General features: G+C 49.8%; 1 protein-coding gene across 3 annotated transcripts in view; it reads left to right on the top strand.

The window, feature by feature from the left end:
• Positions 1–493: 493 nt before the first annotated feature.
• Positions 494–22,857, top strand: part of LOC129840260 (glypican-6-like) — a 90,981-nt gene continuing 68,617 nt past the window's right edge. For 2 of the 3 annotated variants that reach the window (XR_008757181.1, XM_055907995.1), the window contains exons 1-2: positions 496–684; positions 11,472–11,621. Coding sequence is in view for 2 of the 3 variants with exons in the window: in XM_055907995.1 (XP_055763970.1) it covers positions 523–684; positions 11,472–11,621 (312 nt within the window). In the remaining variant the exon portion in view is untranslated. Of the gene's footprint in view, positions 685–11,471; positions 11,622–22,857 lie in introns of all 3 variants that reach the window. The other variant, XM_055907996.1, reaches the window with a different exon arrangement.

The following is a 22,857-nucleotide window of genomic DNA, read 5'->3' as shown; positions in this document are numbered from 1 at the left end:
CGGTCCTGGTTCCACAGATACCGGTCCTGGTTCCACAGATACCGGTCCTGTTCCACAGATACCGGTCCTGGTTTCTCAGATACCGGTCCTGGTTCCACAGATACCGGTCCTGTTCCACAGATACCGGTCCTGGTTCCACAGATACCGGTCCTGGTTCCACAGATACCGGTCCTGGTTCCACAGATACCGGTCCTGTTTCCACAGATACCGGTCCTGGTTCCACAGATACCGGTCCTTGTTCCACAGATACCGGTCCTGGTTTCTCAGCTGTTTTACTGAAGAGTCATTCATAATTCGTATTTTTTGTTCGTGTTAATTAGGAGGCTGTTGAATTAACAATTACTCTATGATGTTCTCTATACCCTTACTGAGTTCAAAGTCCCTCGAGAAGATATGTGTTTGTGTGTTTGTGTGTGTGTGTGTGTGTGTGTGTGTGTGTGTGTGTGTGTGTGTGTGTGTGTGTGTGTGTGTGTGTGTGTGTGTGTGTGTGTGTGTGTGTGTGTGTGTACGCTGTCAGATCTAATGTCTCCTCTCTCTGTGTGTGTTGTTACAGATGCCATGTTGCTGGTAGCTGACCGGCTGGAGGGACCCTTCAACATCGAAGCCATCATGGAACCCATAGATGTGAAGATCTCTGAAGCCATCATGACCATGCAAGACAACAGCATGACAGTTTCAGCTAAGGTAAAGACAACAGCATGACAGTTTCAGCTAAGGTAAAGACAACATGACAGTTTCAGCTAAGGTAAAGACAACATGACAGTTTCAGCTAAGGTAAAGACAACATGACAGTTTCAGCTAAGGTAAAGACAACAACATGACAGTTTCAGCTCAGGTAAAGACAACATGACAGTTTCAGCTAAGGTAAAGACAGCAGCATGACAGTTTCAGCTAAGGTAAAGACAACAGCATGACCGTTTCAGCTAAGGTAAAGACAACATGACAGTTTCAGCTAAGGTAAAGACAACATGACAGTTTCAGCTAAGGTAAAGACAACATGACAGTTTCAGCTAAGGTAAAGACAACATGACAGTTTCAGCTAAGGTAAAGACAACATGACAGTTTCAGCTAAGGTAAAGACAGCAGCATGACCGTTTCAGCTAAGGTAAAGACAACAGACATCAACATGACAGTTTCAGCTAAGGTAAAGACAACAGCATGACCGTTTCAGCTAAGGTAAAGACAACATGACAGTTTCAGCTAAGGTAAAGACATCAACATGACAGTTTCAGCTAAGGTAAAGACAACATGACAGTTTCAGCTCAGGTAAAGACAACATGACAGTTTCAGCTAAGGTAAAGACAACAGCATGACCGTTTCAGCTAAGGTAAAGACAACATGACAGTTTCAGCTAAGGTAAAGACAACAGCATGACCGTTTCAGCTAAGGTAAAGACAACATGACAGTTTCAGCTCAGGTAAAGACAACATGACAGTTTCAGCTAAGGTAAAGACAACAGCATGACCGTTTCAGCTAAGGTAAAGACAACAGCATGACAGTTTCAGCTAAGGTAAAGACAACATGACAGTTTCAGCTAAGGTAAAGACAACAGCATGACCGTTTCAGCTAAGGTAAAGACATCAACATGACAGTTTCAGCTAAGGTAAAGACAACAGCATGACAGTTTCAGCTAAGGTAAAGACAACAGACATCAACATGACAGTTTCAGCTAAGGTAAAGACAACATGACAGTTTCAGCTAAGGTAAAGACAACATGACAGTTTCAGCTAAGGTAAAGACAACATGACAGTTTCAGCTAAGGTAAAGACAACAGCATGACAGTTTCAGCTAAGGTAAAGACAACATGACAGTTTCAGCTAAGGTAAAGACAACAGCATGACCGTTTCAGCTAAGGTAAAGACAGCATGACCGTTTCAGCTAAGGTAAAGACAGCAGCATGACAGTTTCAGCTAAGGTAAAGACAACATGACAGTTTCAGCTAAGGTAAAGACAACAGACATCAACATGACAGTTTCAGCTAAGGTAAAGACAACATGACAGTTTCAGCTAAGGTAAAGACAACAGCATGACAGTTTCAGCTAAGGTAAAGACAACATGACAGTTTCAGCTAAGGTAAAGACAACAGCATGACAGTTTCAGCTAAGGTAAAGACAACATGACAGTTTCAGCTAAGGTAAAGACAACATGACCGTTTCAGCTAAGGTAAAGACAACAACATGACAGTTTCAGCTAAGGTAAAGACAACAGCATGACAGTTTCAGCTAAGGTAAAGACAACATGACAGTTTCAGCTAAGGTAAAGACAACATGACAGTTTCAGCTAAGGTAAAGACAACAGCATGACAGTTTCAGCTAAGGTAAAGACAACAGACATCAACATGACAGTTTCAGCTAAGGTAAAGACAACATGACAGTTTCAGCTAAGGTAAAGACAACAGACATGACAGTTTCAGCTAAGGTAAAGACAACAGACATCAACATGACAGTTTCAGCTAAGGTAAAGACAACAGACATCAACATGACAGTTTCAGCTAAGGTAAAGACAACAGACATCAACATGACAGTTTCAGCTAAGGTAAAGACAACAGACAACAACATGACAGTTTCAGCTAAGGTGAAGACAACAGACAACAACATGACAGTTTCAGCTAAGGTAAAGACAACATGACAGTTTCAGCTAAGGTAAAGACAACAACATGACAGTTTCAGCTAAGGTAAAGACAACAGCATGACAGTTTCAGCTAAGGTAAAGACAACATGACAGTTTCAGCTAAGGTAAAGACAACAGACATCAACATGACAGTTTCAGCTAAGGTAAAGACAACAGACATCAACATGACAGTTTCAGCTAAGGTAAAGACAACAGCATGACAGTTTCAGCTAAGGTAAAGACAACATGACAGTTTCAGCTAAGGTAAAGACAACAACATGACAGTTTCAGCTAAGGTAAAGACAACAGACATGACAGTTTCAGCTAAGGTAAAGACAACAGCATGACAGTTTCAGCTAAGGTAAAGACAACATGACAGTTTCAGCTAAGGTAAAGACAACAGACATCAACATGACAGTTTCAGCTAAGGTAAAGACAACATGACAGTTTCAGCTAAGGTAAAGACAACAGCATGACAGTTTCAGCTAAGGTAAAGACAACAACATGACAGTTTCAGCTAAGGTAAAGACATCAACATGACAGTTTCAGCTAAGGTAAAGACAACAACATGACAGTTTCAGCTAAGGTAAAGACAACATGACAGTTTCAGCTAAGGTAAAGACAACAACATGACAGTTTCAGCTAAGGTAAAGACAGCATGACAGTTTCAGCTAAGGTAAAGACAACAACATGACAGTTTCAGCTAAGGTAAAGACAGCATGACAGTTTCAGCTAAGGTAAAGACAACGACATGACAGTTTCAGCTAAGGTAAAGACAACAACATGACAGTTTCAGCTAAGGTAAAGACAACAGACATCAACATGACAGTTTCAGCTAAGGTAAAGACAACAGACATCAACATGACAGTTTCAGCTAAGGTAAAGACAACAGACATCAACATGACAGTTTCAGCTAAGGTAAAGACAACAGCATGACAGTTTCAGCTAAGGTAAAGACAACATGACAGTTTCAGCTAAGGTAAAGACAACAACATGACAGTTTCAGCTAAGGTAAAGACAACAGCATGACAGTTTCAGCTAAGGTAAAGACAACAGACATCAACATGGCAGTTTCAGCTAAGGTAAAGACAGCATGACAGTTTCAGCTAAGGTAAAGACAACATGACAGTTTCAGCTAAGGTAAAGACAACATAACAGTTTCAGCTAAGGTAAAGACAGCAGCATGACAGTTTCAGCTAAGGTAAAGACAACAACATGACAGTTTCAGCTAAGGTAAAGACAACAGACATCAACATGACAGTTTCAGCTAAGGTAAAGACAACAGACATCAACATGACAGTTTCAGCTAAGGTAAAGACAACAACATGACAGTTTCAGCTAAGGTAAAGACAACAGCATGACAGTTTCAGCTAAGGTAAAGACAACATGACAGTTTCAGCTAAGGTAAAGACAACAACATGACAGTTTCAGCTAAGGTAAAGACAACAGCATGACAGTTTCAGCTAAGGTAAAGACAACATGACAGTTTCAGCTAAGGTAAAGACAACAACATGACAGTTTCAGCTAAGGTAAAGACAACAGCATGACAGTTTCAGCTAAGGTAAAGACAACATGACAGTTTCAGCTAAGGTAAAGACAACATGACAGTTTCAGCTAAGGTAAAGACAACAGCATGACAGTTTCAGCTAAGGTAAAGACAGCAGCATGACAGTTTCAGCTAAGGTAAAGACAGCAGCATGACCGTTTCAGCTAAGGTAAAGACAGCAGCATGACAGTTTCAGCTAAGGTAAAGACAGCAGCATGACAGTTTCAGCTAAGGTAAAGACAACAACATGACAGTTTCAGCTAAGGTAAAGACAACAACATGACAGTTTCAGCTAAGGTAAAGACAACAGCATGACAGTTTCAGCTAAGGTAAAGACAACAGACATCAACATGGCAGTTTCAGCTAAGGTAAAGACAGCATGACAGTTTCAGCTAAGGTAAAGACAACATGACAGTTTCAGCTAAGGTAAAGACAACATAACAGTTTCAGCTAAGGTAAAGACAGCAGCATGACAGTTTCAGCTAAGGTAAAGACAACAACATGACAGTTTCAGCTAAGGTAAAGACAACAGACATCAACATGACAGTTTCAGCTAAGGTAAAGACAACAGACATCAACATGACAGTTTCAGCTAAGGTAAAGACAACAACATGACAGTTTCAGCTAAGGTAAAGACAACAGCATGACAGTTTCAGCTAAGGTAAAGACAACAGACAACAACATGACAGTTTCAGCTAAGGTAAAGACAACAACATGACAGTTTCAGCTAAGGTAAAGACAACAGCATGACAGTTTCAGCTAAGGTAAAGACAACATGACAGTTTCAGCTAAGGTAAAGACAACAACATGACAGTTTCAGCTAAGGTAAAGACAACAGCATGACAGTTTCAGCTAAGGTAAAGACAACATGACAGTTTCAGCTAAGGTAAAGACAACATGACAGTTTCAGCTAAGGTAAAGACAACAGCATGACAGTTTCAGCTAAGGTAAAGACAGCAGCATGACAGTTTCAGCTAAGGTAAAGACAGCAGCATGACCGTTTCAGCTAAGGTAAAGACAGCAGCATGACAGTTTCAGCTAAGGTAAAGACAGCAGCATGACAGTTTCAGCTAAGGTAAAGACAACAGCATCACAACCTTTCAGCTAAGGTAAAGACAGCAGCATGACAGTTTCAGCTAAGGTAAAGACAACAGACATCAACATGACAGTTTCAGCTAAGGTAAATCCAGAGCATTGTCAGACTGCCCGTTCGTAAATTCAGAGTGTTTTCTCTCGGAGCCACCCTGGACGCTATGGCCGAGGAGTAGAGTTGATCCGAGCCTTCAACGGCAAACAAGCCCCAGACGCTAACTGGCTAACATTAGCTATCTACTTCCAGACACAAATGAGAGAACACCTCACTCTGATCCTTTTTCTCTCCCTAGCTGAGCTGGTTAGGCTGTGTTCATGTTATCCAGAGCGTTGGTGACTGTAACTGTGCTGCTGGAAATCAATTTAATGGCGCTTTGTTTTTCGCCGTCGTATGCTGACACTGGCCGTGTTCAACGGGTGTTGAGCGTTCGTAAATTCATCAGGTATTCTACGCGAGAAACTACAGCTCTGAAAGCGGAATAGATAGCCAGAATTAACAATGTCCATTGAAGCGCACAATGACTATACTACTTGGCTACCTAAATATGCACAATGGCTACCTAAATGAATTGGCTACCACTTGGCTACCTAAATATGCACAATGGCTACCCAAATGTGATCCCCAATCAGAGACAACGATAAACATCTGCCTCTGATTGGGAACCATACCAGGCCACCATAGACATACAAAACCTACACCTACAAAAGCCCTAGACAATACAAAACCCCTAGACAATACAAAACCCCCTAGACAATACAAAACCCCTAGACAATACAAAACCCCTAGACAAAACAAAACCCCTAGACAATACAAAACCCCTAGACAATACAAAACCCCTAGACAATACAAAACCCCCTAGACAATACAAAACCCCTAGACAATACAAAACCCCTAGACAATACAAAACCCCTAGACAATACAAAACCCCTAGACAATACAAAACCCCTAGACAATACAAAACCCCTAGACAATACAAAACCCCTAGACAATACAAAACCCCTAGACAATACAAAACCCCTAGACAATACAAAACCCCTAGACAATACAAAACCCCTAGACAATACAAAACCCCTAGACAATACAAAACCCCTAGACAATACAAAACCCCTAGACAATACAAAACCCATAGACAATACAAAACCCCTAGACAATACAAAACCCCTAGACAATACAAAACCCCTAGACAATACAAAACCCCTAGACAATACAAAACCCCTAGACAATACAAAACCCCTAGACAATACAAAACCCCCTAGACAATACAAAACCCCTAGACAATACAAAACCCCTAGACAATACAAAACCCCTAGACAATACAAAACCCCTAGACAATACAAAACCCCTAGACAATACAAAAACTAGCGTATCCACCCTAGTCACGCCCTGACCTAACCAAAATATAAAGACAACATATCTCAGGTCAGGGCGTGACAGTACTAGGTATGTTTTGTTTAAAGAGAAGCTTGATTTATATCAGGCCCATTCTGGACAAATATTTTACCTGTCAGGACATGACCTTAAAACTCATTATTATCTGCCTTAGCAGAACCTCTTCTTTACAATCAGTAAGGTTCCGTTCAATAAGTTCAGACTGGTCAGAACAGCAGACACCCTGGTGTCCATTGGCCTTGTGTCTAGAATGGATACTAGTTAAGTCAGACAGGGTGAGTTATGTCCACGGTCAATATGATGGAGTTTCAGAAAGTCCTAATGGTTTCGTAACATTTCTGTCAAATGTAATCCCGTATTGGAAATGGTTTTCAAATCCCCATGCTGCTGAACGAGGCCAAACCACAAATTACAGTGTAGTGTAAACCAGGACATGACGGAGCTACCAGCCAAATGACAGTGTAGTACGAACCAGGAAATGACGGAGCTTCCAGCTGTTCCAAGAACAGACCCATGTTTCTGAGGAGATAGATGTCTCTGCCTGGTCCTCCCCCCTCCTCCCCGTTCCTTCCTCCCCCCTCCTCCCCGTTCCTTCCTCCCCCCTCCTCCCCATTCCTCCCCCTCCTCCCCGTTCCTCCTCCCCCCTCCTCCCCGTTCCTCCTCCCCTTCCTCCCCCCTCCTCCCCGTTCCTCCCCCTCCCCCCCCTCCTCCCCGTTCCTTCCTCCCCATTCCTTCCTCTCCCCTCCCCCCCTGTTCCTTCCCCCCTCCTCCCCCGTTCCTCCTCCCCGTTCCTTCCTCCCCCATTCCTTCCTCCTCCCCCGTTCCTTCCTCCCCCGTTCCTCCTCCCCGTTCCTTCCTCCCCCATTCCTTCCTCCCACGTTCCTCCTCCCCGTTCCTTCCTCCCCCATTCCTTCCTCCCCCCTCCTCCCCCGTTCCTCCTCCCCCATTCCTTCCTCCCCCCTCCCCCCCTGTTCCTTCCCCCCTCCTCCCCCGTTACTTCCTCCCCCCTCCTCCCCCGTTCCTCCTCCCCGTTCCTTCCTCCCCCATTCCTTCCTCCCCCCTCCCCCCCTGTTCCTTCCCCCCTCCTCCCCCGTTACTTCCTCCCACCTCCCCCCCTGTTCCTTCCTCCTCCCCTGTTACTTCAGGTGCTGGGCTGTAGGTCTACTGAATGGTGCTGGGCTGTAGGTCTACTGAATGGTGCTGGGCTGTAGGTCTACTGAATGGTGCTGGGCTGTAGGTCTACTGAATGGTGCTGGGCTGTAGGTCTACTGAATGGTGCTGGGCTGTAGGTCTACTGAATGGTGCTGTAGGTCTACTGAATGGTGCTGGGCTGTAAGTCTATTGAATGGTGCTGTAGGTCTACTGAATGGTGCTGGGCTGTAGGTCTACTGAATGGCGCTGGGCTGTAGGTCTACTGAATGGTGCTGGGCTGTAGGTCTACTGAATGGCGCTTGGCTGTAGGTCTACTGAATGGTGCTGGGCTGTAGGTCTACTGAATGGCGCTGGGCTGTAGGTCTACTGAATGGTGCTGGGCTGTAGGTCTACTGAATGGAGCTGGGCTGTAGGTCTACTGAATGGAGCTGGGCTGTAGGTCTACTGAATGGTGCTGGGCTGTAGGTCTACTGAATGATGCTGGCCTGTAGGTCTACTGAATGATGCTGGGCTGTAGGTCTACTGAATGGTGCTGGGCTGTAGGTCTACTGAATGGTGCTGGGCTGTAGGTCTACTGAATGGTGCTGTAGGTCTACTGAATGGTGCTGGAATGTAGGTCTACTGAATGGTGCTGTAGGTCTACTGAATGGCGTTGGGCTGTAGGTCTACTGAATGGTGCTGGGCTGTAGGTCTACTGAATGGTGCTGGGCTGTAGGTCTACTGAATGGTACTGGGCTGTAGGTCTACTGAATGGCGCTGGGCTGTAGGTCTACTGAATGGTGCTGGGCTGTAGGTCTACTGAATGGTGCTGGGCTGTAGGTCTACTGAATGGTGCTGGGCTGTAGGTCTACTGAATGGTGCTGGGCTGTAGGTCTACTGAATGGTGCTGGGCTGTAGGTCTACTGAATGGTGCTGGGCTGTAGGTCTACTGAATGGTGCTGGGCTGTAGGTCTACTGAATGGCACTGGGCTGTAAGTCTACTGAATGGTGCTGGGCTGTAGGTCTACTGAATGGTGCTGTAGGTCTACTGAATGGTGCTGGGCTGTAGGTCTACTGAATGGTGCTGGGCTGTAGGTCTACTGAATGGTGCTGGGCTGTAGGTGTACTGAATGGTGCTGGGCTGTAGGTCTACTGAATGGTGCTGGGCTGTAGGTCTACTGAATGGTGCTGGGCTGTAGGTCTACTGAATGGTGCTGGGCTGTAGGTCTACTGAATGGTGCTGGGCTGTAGGTCTACTGAATGGTGCTGGGCTGTAGGTCTACTGAATGGCGCTGGGCTGTAGGTCTACTGAATGGTGCTGGGCTGTAGGTCTACTGAATGGTGCTGGGCTGTAGGTCTACTGAATGGTGCTGGGCTGTAGGTCTACTGAATGGCGCTTGTCTGTAGGTCTACTGAATGGTGCTGGGCTGTAGGTCTACTGAATGGTGCTGGGCTGTAGGTCTACTGAATGGGCTGTAGGTCTACTGAATGGTGCTGGGCTGTAGGTCTACTGAATGATGCTGTAGGTCTACTGAATGGTGCTGGGCTGTAGGTCTACTGAATGGTGCTGGGCTGTAGGTCTACTGAATGGGCTGTAGGTCTACTGAATGGGCTGTAGGTCTACTGAATGGTGCTGGGCTGTAGGTCTACTGAATGGCGCTGGGCTGTAGGTCTACTGAATGGCGCTGGGCTGTAGGTCTACTGAATGGTGCTGGGCTGTAGGTCTACTGAATGGTGCTGGTCTGTAGGTCTACTGAATGGTGCAGGGCTGTAGGTCTACTGAATGGTGCTGGGCTGTAGGTCTACTGAATGGTGCTGGGCTGTAGGTCTACTGAATGGTGCTGGGCTGTAGGTCTACTGAATGGCGCTGGGCTGTAGGTCTACTGAATGGCGCTGGGCTGTAGGTCTACTGAATGGCGCTGGGCTGTAGGTCTACTGAATGGTGCTGGGCTGTAGGTCTACTGAATGGTGCTGGGCTGTAGGTCTACTGAATGGTGCTGTAGGTCTACTGAATGGTGCTGGGCTGTAGGTCTACTGAATGGTGCTGTAGGTCTACTGAATGGTGCTGGTCTGTAGGTCTACTGAATGGTGCTGGGCTGTAGGTCTACTGAATGGTGCTGGGCTGTAGGTCTACTGAATGGTGCTGTAGGTCTACTGAATGGTGCTGGGCTGTAGGTCTACTGAATGGTGCTGGGCTGTAGGTCTACTGAATGGTGCTGGGCTGTAGGTCTACTGAATGGTGCTGGGCTGTAGGTCTACTGAATGGTACTGCAGGTCTACTGAATGGTGCTGGGCTGTAGGTCTACTGAATGGTGCTGCAGGTCTACTGAATGGTGCTGGGCTGTAGGTCTACTGAATGGGGCTGCAGGTCTACTGAATGGTGCTGGGCTGTAGGTCTACTGAATGGTGCTGGGCTGAAGGTCTACTGAATGGTGCTGGGCTGAAGGTCTACTGAATGGTGCTGTAGGTCTACTGAATGGTGCTGGGCTGTAGGTCTACTGAATGGTGCTGTAGGTCTACTGAATGGTGCTGGGCTGTAGGTCTACTGAATGGTGCTGGGCTGTAGGTCTACTGAATGGCGCTGGGCTGTAGATCTACTGCGTGGAGCTGGGCTGTAGGTCTACTGAATTAAGCTGGGCTATTATTGTCAAATCGGGTAAAGTTTTACGAGTTGAGGTTGACATTGTATTAATCCTTCTTAGAATACAAGACTCCTCGATATGACTAATGCACATCTGTGGTACCCCTGTCCTACTTGGCTGTGTCTCTCTGTATATCTCTGTCCTACTTGGTTAGTTGTAGAGTAGGTTAGTCTTCTCCACAGTAAGTTAACTGGCTGTGTCTCTCTGTATATCTCTGTCCTACTTGGCTGTGTCTCTCTGTATATCTCTGTCCTACTTGGTTAGTTGTAGAGTAGGTTAGTCTACTCCACAGTAAGTTAACTGGGTCTCTCTGTATATCTCTGTCCTACTTGGTTAGTTGTAGAGTAGGTTAGTCTACTCCACAGTAAGTTAACTGGGTCTCTCTGTATATCTCTGTCCTACTTGGTTAGTTGTAAAGTAGGTTAGTCTACTCCACAGTAAGTTAACTGGGTCTCTCTGTATATCTCTGTCCTACTTGGTTAGTTGTAAAGTAGGTTAGTCTTCTCCACAGTAAGTTAACTGGGTCTCTCTGTATATCTCTGTCCTACTTGGTTAGTTGTAAAGTAGGTTAGTCTTCTCCACAGTAAGTTAACTGGGTCTCTCTGTATATCTCTGTCCTACTTGGTTAGTTGTAGAGTAGGTTAGTCTTCTCCACAGTAAGTTAACTGGGTCTCTCTGTATATCTCTGTCCTACTTGGTTAGTTGTAAAGTAGGTTAGTCTACTCCACAGTAAGTTAACTGGGTCTCTCTGTATATCTCTGTCCTACTTGGTTAGTTGTAAAGTAGGTTAGTCTTCTCCACAGTAAGTTAACTGGGTCTCTCTGTATATCTCTGTCCTACTTGTTTAGTTGTAAAGTAGGTTAGTCTTCTCCACAGTAAGTTAACTGGCTGTGTCTCTCTGTATATCTCTGTCCTACTTGGTTAGTTGTAGAGTAGGTTAGTCTTCTCCACAGTAAGTTAACTGGGTCTCTCTGTATATCTCTGTCCTACTTGGTTAGTTGTAGAGTAGGTTAGTCTTCTCCACAGTAAGTTAACTGGGTCTCTCTCTGTGGTGTTTCAGGTGTTCCAGGGGTGTGGTCAGCCCAAGCCGTCTGGGATGGGCAGCAGCAGATCAGCCAGGGGGATCTCTGATGTCTTCAACGCCCGTTTCAGACCCTACAGCCCAGAGGAGAGACCCACCACGGCAGCTGGTACCAGCCTGGACAGACTGGTAAGAGATGAGGACAGGGAGGAGGGCAGACTGGTAAGAGATGAGGACAGGGAGGAGGGCAGACTGGTGGGATAGGAGGACAGGGAGGAGGGCAGACTGGTAAGAGAGGAGGACAGGGAGGAGGGCACTGGTAAGAGATGAGGACAGGGAGGAGGGCAGACTGGTAAGAGAGGAGGACAGGGAGGAGGGCAGACTGGTAAGAGATGAGGACAGGGGGGAGGGCAGACTGCTAAGAGAGGAGGACAGGGAGGAGGACATACTGATGTGATAGGAGGACAGGGAGGAGGGAAGACTGGTGGGATAGGAGGACAGGGAGGAGGACAGACTGGTAAGAGATGAGGACAGGGAGGAGGACAGACTGGTGGGATAGGAGGACAGGGAGGAGGGCAGACTGGTAAGAGATGAGGACAGGGAGGAGGGCAGACTGGTAAGAGATGAGGACAGGGAGGAGGACAGACTGGTAAGAGATGAGGACAGGGAGGAGGGCAGACTGGTAAGAGATGAGGACAGGGAGGAGGGCAGACTGGTGAGATAGGAGGACAGGGAGGAGGGAAGACTGGTAAGAGATGAGGACTTGGAGGAGGGCAGACTGGTGGGATAGGAGGACAGGGAGGAGGGAAGACTGGTAAGAGAGGAGGACAGGGAGGAGGGCAGACTGGTAAGAGAGGAGGACAGGGAGGACAGACTGGTAAGAGAGGAGGCTAGGGAGGAGGACAGACTGGTAAGAGAGGAGGACAGGGAGGTGGACAGACTGGTAAGAGAGGAGGCTAGGGAGGAGGACAGACTGGTAAGAGAGGAGGACAGGGAAGAGGACAGACTGGTAAGAGAGGAGGACAGACTGGTAAGAGAGGAGGACAGGGAGGAGGACAGACTGGTAAGATAGGAGGCTAGGGAGGAGGACAGACTGGTAAGAGAGGAGGACAGGGAGGAGGACAGACTGGTGGGATAGGAGGACAGGGAGGAGGGCAGACTGGTAAGAGAGGAGGACAGGGAGGAGGACATACTGGTGAGATAGGAGGACAGGGAGGAGGGCAGACTGGTAAGAGAGGAGGACAGGGAGGAGGGAAGACTGGTGGGATAGGAGGACAGGGAGGAGGACAGACTGGTGGGATAGGAGGACAGGGAGGAGGACAGACTGGTGGGATAGGAGGACAGGGAGGAGGACAGACTGGTGGGATAGGAGGACAGGAGGACAGACTGGTGAGATAGGAGGACAGGGAGGAGGACAGACTGGTAAGAGAGGAGGACAGACTGGTAAGAGAGGAGGACAGACTGGTAAGAGAGGAGGGCAGACTGGTAAGAGATGAGGGCAGACTGGTAAGAGAGGAGGGCAGACTGGTAAGAGAGGAGGACAGGGAGGAGGACAGACTGGTGGGATAGGAGGACAGGGAGGAGGACAGACTGGTAAGAGAGGAGGACAGGGAGGAGGACAGACTGGTAAGAGAGGAGGACAGGGAGGAGGACAGATTGGTAAGAGAGGAGGACAGACTGGTAAGAGAGGAGGACAGGGAGGAGGACAGACTGGTGGGATAGGAGGACAGGGAGGAGGACAGACTGGTAAGAGAGGAGGACAGGGAGGAGGGAAGACTGGTGGGATAGGAGGACAGGGAGGAGGGCAGACTGGTAAGAGAGGAGGACAGGGAGGAGGGCACTGGTAAGAGATGATGACAGGGAGGAGGGCAGACTGGTAAGAGAGGAGGACAGACTGGTAAGAGACGAGGACAGGGAGGAGGACAGACTGGTAAGAGAGGAGGACAGACTGGTGGGATAGGAGGACAGGGAGGAGGACAGACTGGTAAGAGAGGAGGACAGGGAGGAGGAAAGACTGGTAAGAGAGGAGGACAGGGAGGAGCACAGACTGGTGGGATAGGAGGACAGGGAGGAGGACAGACTGGTGGGATAGGAGGACAGGGAGGAGGGCAGACTGGTAAGAGAGGAGGACAGGGACGAGGACAGACTGGTAAGAGAGGAGGACAGGGAGGAGGACAGACTGGTAAGAGAGGAGGACAGGGAGGAGGACAGACTGGTAAGAGAGGAGGACAAGGAGGAGGACAGACTGGTAAGAGAGGAGGACGGGGAGGAGGGAAGACTGGTGGGATAGGATGACAGGGAGGAGGGAAGACTGGTAAGAGATGAGGACTTGGAGGAGGGCAGACTGGTGGGATAGGAGGACAGGGAGGAGGGAAGACTGGTAAGAGATGAGGACTTGGAGGAGGGCAGACTGGTGGGATAGGAGGACAGGGAGGAGGGAAGACTGGTAAGAGAGGAGGACAGGGAGGAGGGCAGACTGGTAAGAGAGGAGGACAGGGAGGAGGACAGACTGGTGGGATAGGAGGACAGGGAGGAGAACAGACTGGTGGGATAGGAGGACAGGGAGGAGAACAGACTGGTAAGAGATGAGGACAGGGAGGAGAACAGACTGGTAAGAGAGGAGGACAGGGAGGAGAACAGACTGGTAAGAGATGAGGACAGGGAGGAGGACAGACTGGTAAGAGAGGAGGACAGGGAGGAGGGAAGACTGGTGGGATAGGAGGACAGGGAGGAGGGAAGACTGGTAAGAGAGGAGGACAGGGAGGAGGACAGACTGGTGGGATAGGAGGACAGGGAGGAGGACAGACTGGTGAGAGAGGAGGACGGGGAGGAGGGCAGACTGGTAAGAGAGGAGGACAGGGAGGAGAACAGACTGGTAAGAGATGAGGACAGGGAGGAGGACAGACTGGTAAGAGAGGAGGACAGGGAGGAGGACAGACTGGTAAGAGAGGAGGACAGACTGGTGGGATAGGAGGACAGGGAGGAGGACAGACTGGTAAGAGAGGAGGACACGGAGGAGGACAGACTGGTAAGAGATGAGGACAGACTGGTGGGATAGGAGGACAGGGAGGAGGACAGACTGGTAAGAGATGAGGACAGACTGGTGGGATTGGAGGACAGGGAGGAGGACAGACTGGTAAGAGAGGAGGATACGGAGGAGGACAGACTGGTAAGAGATGAGGACAGACTGGTGGGATAGGAGGACAGGGAGGAGAACAGACTGGTAAGAGATGAGGACAGGGAGGAGAACAGACTGGTGGGATAGGAGGACAGGGAGGAGAACAGACTGGTAAGAGAGGAGGACAGGGAGGAGGACAGGGAGGAGGGAAGACTGGTGGGATAGGAGGACAGGGAGGAGGGAAGACTGGTAAGAGAGGAGGACAGGGAGGAGGACAGACTGGTGGGATTGGGGGACAGGGAGGAGAACAGACTGGTGGGATAGGAGGACAGGGAGGAGAACAGACTGGTAAGAGATGAGAACAGGGAGGAGGACAGACTGGTAAGAGAGGAGGACAGGGAGGAGGGAAGACTGGTGGGATAGAAGGACAGGGAGGAGGGAAGACTGGTAAGAGAGGAGGACAGGGAGGAGGGAAGACTGGTGGGATAGGACAGGGAGGAGGACAGACTGGTGAGAGAGGAGGACAAGGAGGAGGACAGACTGGTGGGATAGGAGGACAGGGAGGAGGACAGACTGGTAAGAGAGGAGGACAGGGAGGAGTACAGACTGGTAAGAGATGAGGACAGACTGGTAAGAGAGGAGGACAGGGAGGAGGACAGACTGGTAAGAGATGAGGACAGGGAGGAGGACAGACTGGTGGGATAGGAGGACAGGGAGGAGAACAGACTGGTGGGATAGGAGGACAGACTGGTAAGAGAGGAGGACAGGGAGGAGGACAGACTGGTAAGAGAGGGAGACAGGGAGGAGGACAGACTGGTAAGAGAGGAGAACAGGGAGGAGGACAGACTGTTAAGAGAGGAGGACAGACTGGTAAGAGAGGAGGACAGACTGGTAAGAGAGGAGGGCAGACTGGTAAGAGAGGAGGGCAGACTGGTAAGAGAGGAGGGCAGACTGGTAAGAGAGGAGGTTAGACTGGTAAGCGAGGAGGACAGGGAGGAGGACAGACTGGTGAGATAGGAGGACAGGGAGGAGGGAAGACTGGTAAGAGAGGAGGACAGGGAGGAGGGAAGACTGGTGAGATAGGAGGACAGGGAGGAGGGAAGACTGGTAAGAGAGGAGGACAGGGAGGAGGGAAGACTGGTAAGAGAGGAGGACAGGGAGGAGGGAAGACTGGTGGGATAGGAGGACAGGGAGGAGGACAGACTGGTGGGATAGGAGGACAGGGAGGATGGCAGACTGCTAAGATAGGAGGACAGGGAGGATGGCAGACTGCTAAGAGAGGAGGACAGGGAGGACCTGTGGTTAGGGGAAGGAGAAGGAAGGGTGGCAGGGAGAGAACCAGTCTAGTCTCAGATATAGACCAGAGACCAGAACCTGTGGTTAGGGGAAGGAGAAGGAAGGGTGGCAGGGAGAGAACCAGTCTAGTCTCAGATATAGACCAGAGACCAGAACCTGTGGTTAGGGGAAGGAGAAGGAGGGGTGAAAGGGAGAGAACCAGTCTAGTCTCAGATATAGACCAGAGACCAGAACCTGTGGTTAGGAGAAGGAAGGGTGGCAGGGAGAGAACCAGTCTAGTCTCAGATATAGACCAGAGACCAGAACCTTTGGTTAGGAGAAGGAAGGCTGGCAGGGAGAGAACCAGTCTAGTCTCAGATATAGACCAGAGACCAGAACCTGTGGTTAGGAGAAGGAAGGGTGGCAGGGAGAGAACCAGTCTAGTCTCAGATATAGACCAGAGACCAGAACCTGTGGTTAGGGGAAGGAAGGGTGGCAGGGAGAGAACCAGTCTAGTCTCAGATATAGACCAGAGACCAGAACCTGTGGTTAGGAGAAGGAAGGCTGGCAGGGAGAGAACCAGTCTAGTCTCAGATATAGACCAGAGACCAGAACCTGTGGTTAGGAGAAGGAGAAGGCAGGGAGAGAACCAGTCTAGTCTCAGATATAGACCAGAGACCAGAACCTGTGGTTAGGAGAAGGGGAAGGAGGGGTGGCAGGGAGAGAACCAGTCTAGTCTCAGATATAGACCAGAGACCAGAACCTGTGGTTAGGGGAAGGAGAAGGCAGGGAGAGAACCAGTCTAGTCTCAGATATAGACCAGAGACCAGAACCTGTGGTTAGGAGAAGGAGGGGTGGCAGGGAGAGAACCAGTCTAGTCTCAGATATAGACCAGAGACCAGAACCTGTGGTTAGGGGAAGGAAGGGTGGCAGGGAGAGAACCAGTCTAGTCTCAGATATAGACCAGAGACCAGAACCCGTGGTTAGGGGAAGGAGAAGGCAGGGAGAGAACCAGTCTAGTCTCAGATATAGACCAGAACCTGTGGTTAGGGGAAGGAGAAGGCAGGGAGAGAACCAGTCTAGTCTCAGATATAGACCAGAACCTGTGGTTAGGGGAAGGAAGGGTGGCAGGGAGAGAACCAGTCTAGTCTCAGATATAGACCAGAGACCAGAACCTGTGGTTAGGGGAAGGAGAAGGCAGGGAGAGAACCAGTCTAGTCTCAGATATAGACCAGAACCTGTGGTTAGGGGAAGGAGAAGGCAGGGAGAGAACCAGTCTAGTCTCAGATATAGACCAGAACCTGTGGTTAGGGGAAGGAAGGGTGGCAGGGAGAGAACCAGTCTAGTCTCAGATATAGACCAGAGACCAGAACCTGTGGTTAGGGGAAGGAGAAGGCAGGGAGAGAACCAGTCTAGTCTCAGATATAGACCAGAGACCAGAACCTGTGGTTAGGGGAAGGAGAAGGCAGGGAGAGAACCAGTCTAGTCTCAGATATAGACCAGAGACCAGAACCTGTGGTTAGGAGAAGGAAGGGTGGCAGGGAGAGAACCAGTCTAGTCTCAGATATAGACCAGAGACCAGAACCTGTGGTTAGGAGAAGGAAGGCTGGCAGGGAGAGAACCAGTCTAGTCTCAGATATAGACCAGAGACCAGAACCTGTGGTTAGGAGAAGGAGGGGTGGCAGGGAGAGAACCAGTCTAGTCTCAGATATAGACCAGAGACCAGAACCTGTGGTTAGGGGAAGGAGGGGTGGCAGGGAGAGAACCAGTCTAGTCTCAGATATAGACCAGAGACCAGAACCTGTGGTTAGGAGAAGGAGGGGTGGCAGGGAGAGAACCAGTCTAGTCTCAGATATAGACCAGAGACCAGAACCTGTGGTTAGGAGAAGGAGGGGTGGCAGGGAGAGAACCAGTCTAGTCTCAGATATAGACCAGAGACCAGAACCTGTGGTTAGGGGAAGGAGAAGGCAGGGAGAGAACCAGTCTAGTCTCAGATATAGACCAGAGACCAGAACCTGTGGTTAGGAGAAGGAAGGGTGGCAGGGAGAGAACCAGTCTAGTCTCAGATATAGACCAGAGACCAGAACCTGTGGTTAGGAGAAGGAGGGGTGGCAGGGAGAGAACCAGTCTAGTCTCAGGTATAGACCAGAGACCAGAACCTGTGGTTAGGGGAAGGAGAAGGAAGGGTGGCAGGGAGAGAACCAGTCTAGTCTCAGATATAGACCAGAGACCAGAACCTGTGGTTAGGAGAAGGAGGGGTGGCAGGGAGAGAACCAGTCTAGTCTCAGATATAGACCAGAGACCAGAACCTGTGGTTAGGGGAAGGAGAAGGCAGGGAGAGAACCAGTCTAGTCTCAGATATAGACCAGAGACCAGAACCTGTGGTTAGGGGAAGGAGAAGGAGGGGTGGCAGGGAGAGAACCAGTCTAGTCTCAAATATAGACCAGAGACCAGAACCTGTGGTTAGGGGAAGGAGAAGGAAGGGTGACAGGGAGAGAACCAGTCTAGTCTCAGATATAGACCAGAGACCAGAACCTGTGGTTAGGGGAAGGAGAAGGCAGGGAGAGAACCAGTCTAGTCTCAGATATAGACCAGAGACCAGAACCTGTGGTTAGGGGAAGGAGGAGTGGCAGGGAGAGAACCAGTCTAGTCTCAGATATAGACCAGAGACCAGAACCCGTGGTTAGGAGAAGGAGGGTTGGCAGGGAGAGAACCAGTCTAGTCTCAGATATAGACCAGAGACCAGAACCTGTGGTTAGGAGAAGGAGAAGGAGGGGTGGCAGGGAGAGAACCAGTCTAGTCTCAGATATAGACCAGAGACCAGAACCTGTGGTTAGGAGAAGGAAGGGTGGCAGGGAGAGAACCAGTCTAGTCTCAGATATAGACCAGAGACCAGAACCTGTGGTTAGGGGAAGGAGAAGGAGGGGTGGCAGGGAGAGAACCAGTCTAGTCTCAGATATAGACCAGAGACCAGAACCTGTGGTTAGGAGAAGGAGAAGGCAGGGAGAGAACCAGTCTAGTCTCAGATATAGACCAGAGACCAGAACCTGTGGTTAGGGGAAGGAGAAGGAGGGGTGGCAGGGAGAGAACCAGTCTAGTCTCAGATATAGACCAGAGACCAGAACCTGTGGTTAGGAGAAGGAGGGGTGGCAGGGAGTGAACCAGTCTAGTCTCAGATATAGACCAGAGACCAGAACCTGTGGTTAGGAGAAGGAGGGGTGGCAGGGAGAGAACCAGTCTAGTCTCAGATATAGACCAGAGACCAGAACCTGTGGTTAGGAGAAGGAGGGGTGGCAGGGAGAGAACCAGTCTAGTCTCAGATATAGACCAGAGACCAGAACCTGTGGTTAGGAGAAGGAAGGGTGGCAGGGAGAGAACCAGTCTAGTCTCAGATATAGACCAGAGACCAGAACCTGTGGTTAGGGGAAGGAGAAGGAGGGGTGGCAGGGAGAGAACCAGTCTAGTCTCAGATATAGACCAGAGACCAGAACCTGTGGTTAGGGGAAGGAGAAGGCAGGGAGAGAACCAGTCTAGTCTCAGATATAGACCAGAGACCAGAACCTGTGGTTAGGGGAAGGAGAAGGAGGGGTGGCAGGGAGAGAACCAGTCTAGTCTCAAATATAGACCAGAGACCAGAACCTGTGGTTAGGGGAAGGAGAAGGCAGGGAGAGAACCAGTCTAGTATCAGATATAGACCAGAGACCAGAACCTGTGGTTAGGGGAAGGAGAAGGCAGGGAGAGAACCAGTCTAGTCTCAGATATAGACCAGAGACCAGAACCTGTGGTTAGGGGAAGGAGGGGTGGCAGGGAGAGAACCAGTCTAGTCTCAGATATAGACCAGAGACCAGAACCTGTGGTTAGGAGAAGGAGGGGTGGCAGGGAGAGAACCAGTCTAGTCTCAGATATAGACCAGAGACCAGAACCTGTGGTTAGGGGAAGGAGAAGGCAGGGAGAGAACCAGTCTAGTCTCAGATATAGACCAGAGACCAGAACCTGTGGTTAGGAGAAGGAAGGGTGGCAGGGAGAGAACCAGTCTAGTCTCAGATATAGACCAGAGACCAGAACCTGTGGTTAGGAGAAGGAGGGGTGGCAGGGAGAGAACCAGTCTAGTCTCAGGTATAGACCAGAGACCAGAACCTGTGGTTAGGGGAAGGAGAAGGAAGGGTGGCAGGGAGAGAACCAGTCTAGTCTCAGATATAGACCAGAGACCAGAACCTGTGGTTAGGAGAAGGAGGGGTGGCAGGGAGAGAACCAGTCTAGTCTCAGATATAGACCAGAGACCAGAACCTGTGGTTAGGGGAAGGAGATGGCAGGGAGAGAACCAGTCTAGTCTCAGATATAGACCAGAGACCAGAACCTGTGGTTAGGAGAAGGAAGGGTGGCAGGGAGAGAGCCAGTCTAGTCTCAGATATAGACCAGAGACCAGAACCTGTGGTTAGGAGAAGGAGGGGTGGCAGGGAGAGAACCAGTCTAGTCTCAGATATAGACCAGAGACCAGAACCTGTGGTTAGGGGAAGGAGAAGGCAGGGAGAGAACCAGTCTAGTCTCAGATATAGACCAGAGACCAGAACCTGTGGTTAGGGGAAGGAGAAGGAGGGGTGGCAGGGAGAGAACCAGTCTAGTCTCAAATATAGACCAGAGACCAGAACCTGTGGTTAGGGGAAGGAGAAGGAGGGGTGGCAGGGAGAGAACCAGTCTAGTCTCAGATATAGACCAGAGACCAGAACCTGTGGTTAGGGGAAGGAGAAGGCAGGGAGAGAACCAGTCTAGTCTCAGATATAGACCAGAGACCAGAACCTGTGGTTAGGAGAAGGAGAAGGAGGGGTGGCAGGGAGAGAACCAGTCTAGTCTCAGATATAGACCAGAGACCAGAACCTGTGGTTAGGAGAAGGAAGGGTGGCAGGGAGAGAACCAGTCTAGTCTCAGATATAGACCAGAGACCAGAACCTGTGGTTAGGGGAAGGAGAAGGAGGGGTGGCAGGGAGAGAACCAGTCTAGTCTCAGATATAGACCAGAGACCAGAACCTGTGGTTAGGAGAAGGAGAAGGCAGGGAGAGAACCAGTCTAGTCTCAGATATAGACCAGAGACCAGAACCTGTGGTTAGGGGAAGGAGAAGGAGGGGTGGCAGGGAGAGAACCAGTCTAGTCTCAGATATAGACCAGAGACCAGAACCTGTGGTTAGGAGAAGGAGGGGTGGCAGGGAGTGAACCAGTCTAGTCTCAGATATAGACCAGAGACCAGAACCTGTGGTTAGGAGAAGGAGGGGTGGCAGGGAGAGAACCAGTCTAGTCTCAGATATAGACCAGAGACCAGAACCTGTGGTTAGGAGAAGGAGGGGTGGCAGGGAGAGAACCAGTCTAGTCTCAGATATAGACCAGAGACCAGAACCTGTGGTTAGGAGAAGGAAGGGTGGCAGGGAGAGAACCAGTCTAGTCTCAGATATAGACCAGAGACCAGAACCTGTGGTTAGGGGAAGGAGAAGGAGGGGTGGCAGGGAGAGAACCAGTCTAGTCTCAGATATAGACCAGAGACCAGAACCTGTGGTTAGGGGAAGGAGAAGGCAGGGAGAGAACCAGTCTAGTCTCAGATATAGACCAGAGACCAGAACCTGTGGTTAGGGGAAGGAGAAGGAGGGGTGGCAGGGAGAGAACCAGTCTAGTCTCAGATATAGACCAGAGACCAGAACCTGTGGTTAGGGGAAGGAGAAGGAGGGGTGGCAGGGAGAGAACCAGTCTAGTCTCAAATATAGACCAGAGACCAGAACCTGTGGTTAGGGGAAGGAGAAGGCAGGGAGAGAACCAGTCTAGTATCAGATATAGACCAGAGACCAGAACCTGTGGTTAGGGGAAGGAGAAGGCAGGGAGAGAACCAGTCTAGTCTCAGATATAGACCAGAGACCAGAACCTGTGGTTAGGGGAAGGAAGGGTGGCAGGGAGAGAACCAGTCTAGTCTCAGATATAGACCAGAGACCAGAACCCGTGGTTAGGGGAAGGAGAAGGAGGGGTGGCAGGAAGAGAACCAGTCTAGTCTCAGATATAGACCAGAGACCAGAACCTGTGGTTAGGGGAAGGAGAAGGCAGGGAGAGAACCAGTCTAGTCTCAGATATAGACCAGAGACCAGAACCTGTGGTTAGGGGAAGGAAGGGTGGCAGGGAGAGAACCAGTCTAGTCTCAGATATAGACCAGAGACCAGAACCTGTGGTTAGGAGAAGGGGAAGGCAGGGAGAGAACCAGTCTAGTCTCAGATATAGACCAGAGACCAGAACCTGTGGTTAGGGGAAGGAGGGGTGGCAGGGAGAGAACCAGTCTAGTCTCAGATATAGACCAGAGACCAGAACCTGTGGTTAGGAGAAGGAGGGGTGGCAGGGAGAGAACCAGTCTAGTCTCAGATATAGACCAGAGACCAGAACCTGTGGTTAGGGGAAGGAAGGGTGGCAGGGAGAGAACCAGTCTAGTCTCAGATATAGACCAGAGACCAGAACCTGTGGTTAGGAGAAGGAAGGGTGGCAGGGAGAGAACCAGTCTAGTCTCAGATATAGACCAGAGACCAGAACCTGTGGTTAGGGGAAGGAGAAGGAGGGGTGGCAGGGAGAGAACCAGTCTAGTCTCAGATATAGACCAGAGACCAGAACCTGTGGTTAGGGGAAGGAGAAGGCAGGGAGAGAACCAGTCTAGTCTCAGATATAGACCAGAGACCAGAACCTGTGGTTAGGGGAAGGAGAAGGAGGGGTGGCAGGGAGAGAACCAGTCTAGTCTCAGATATAGACCAGAGACCAGAACCTGTGGTTAGGAGAAGGAGAAGGAGGGGTGGCAGGGAGAGAACCAGTCTAGTCTCAGATATAGACCAGAGACCAGAACCTGTGGTTAGGGGAAGGAGAAGGAGGGGTGGCAGGGAGAGAACCAGTCTAGTCTCAGATATAGACCAGAGACCAGAACCTGTGGTTAGGAGAAGGAGAAGGAGGGGTGGCAGGGAGAGAACCAGTCTAGTCTCAGATATAGACCAGAGACCAGAACCTGTGGTTAGGGGAAGG

Source organism: Salvelinus fontinalis, chromosome 41 (assembly GCF_029448725.1).
Source record: "Salvelinus fontinalis isolate EN_2023a chromosome 41, ASM2944872v1, whole genome shotgun sequence".
In the NCBI taxonomy this organism is placed as follows: domain Eukaryota; kingdom Metazoa; phylum Chordata; class Actinopteri; order Salmoniformes; family Salmonidae; genus Salvelinus; species Salvelinus fontinalis.
Note: the sequence above shows the minus strand (reverse complement) of the source record. Positions and strands in the feature narration are given on the sequence as shown.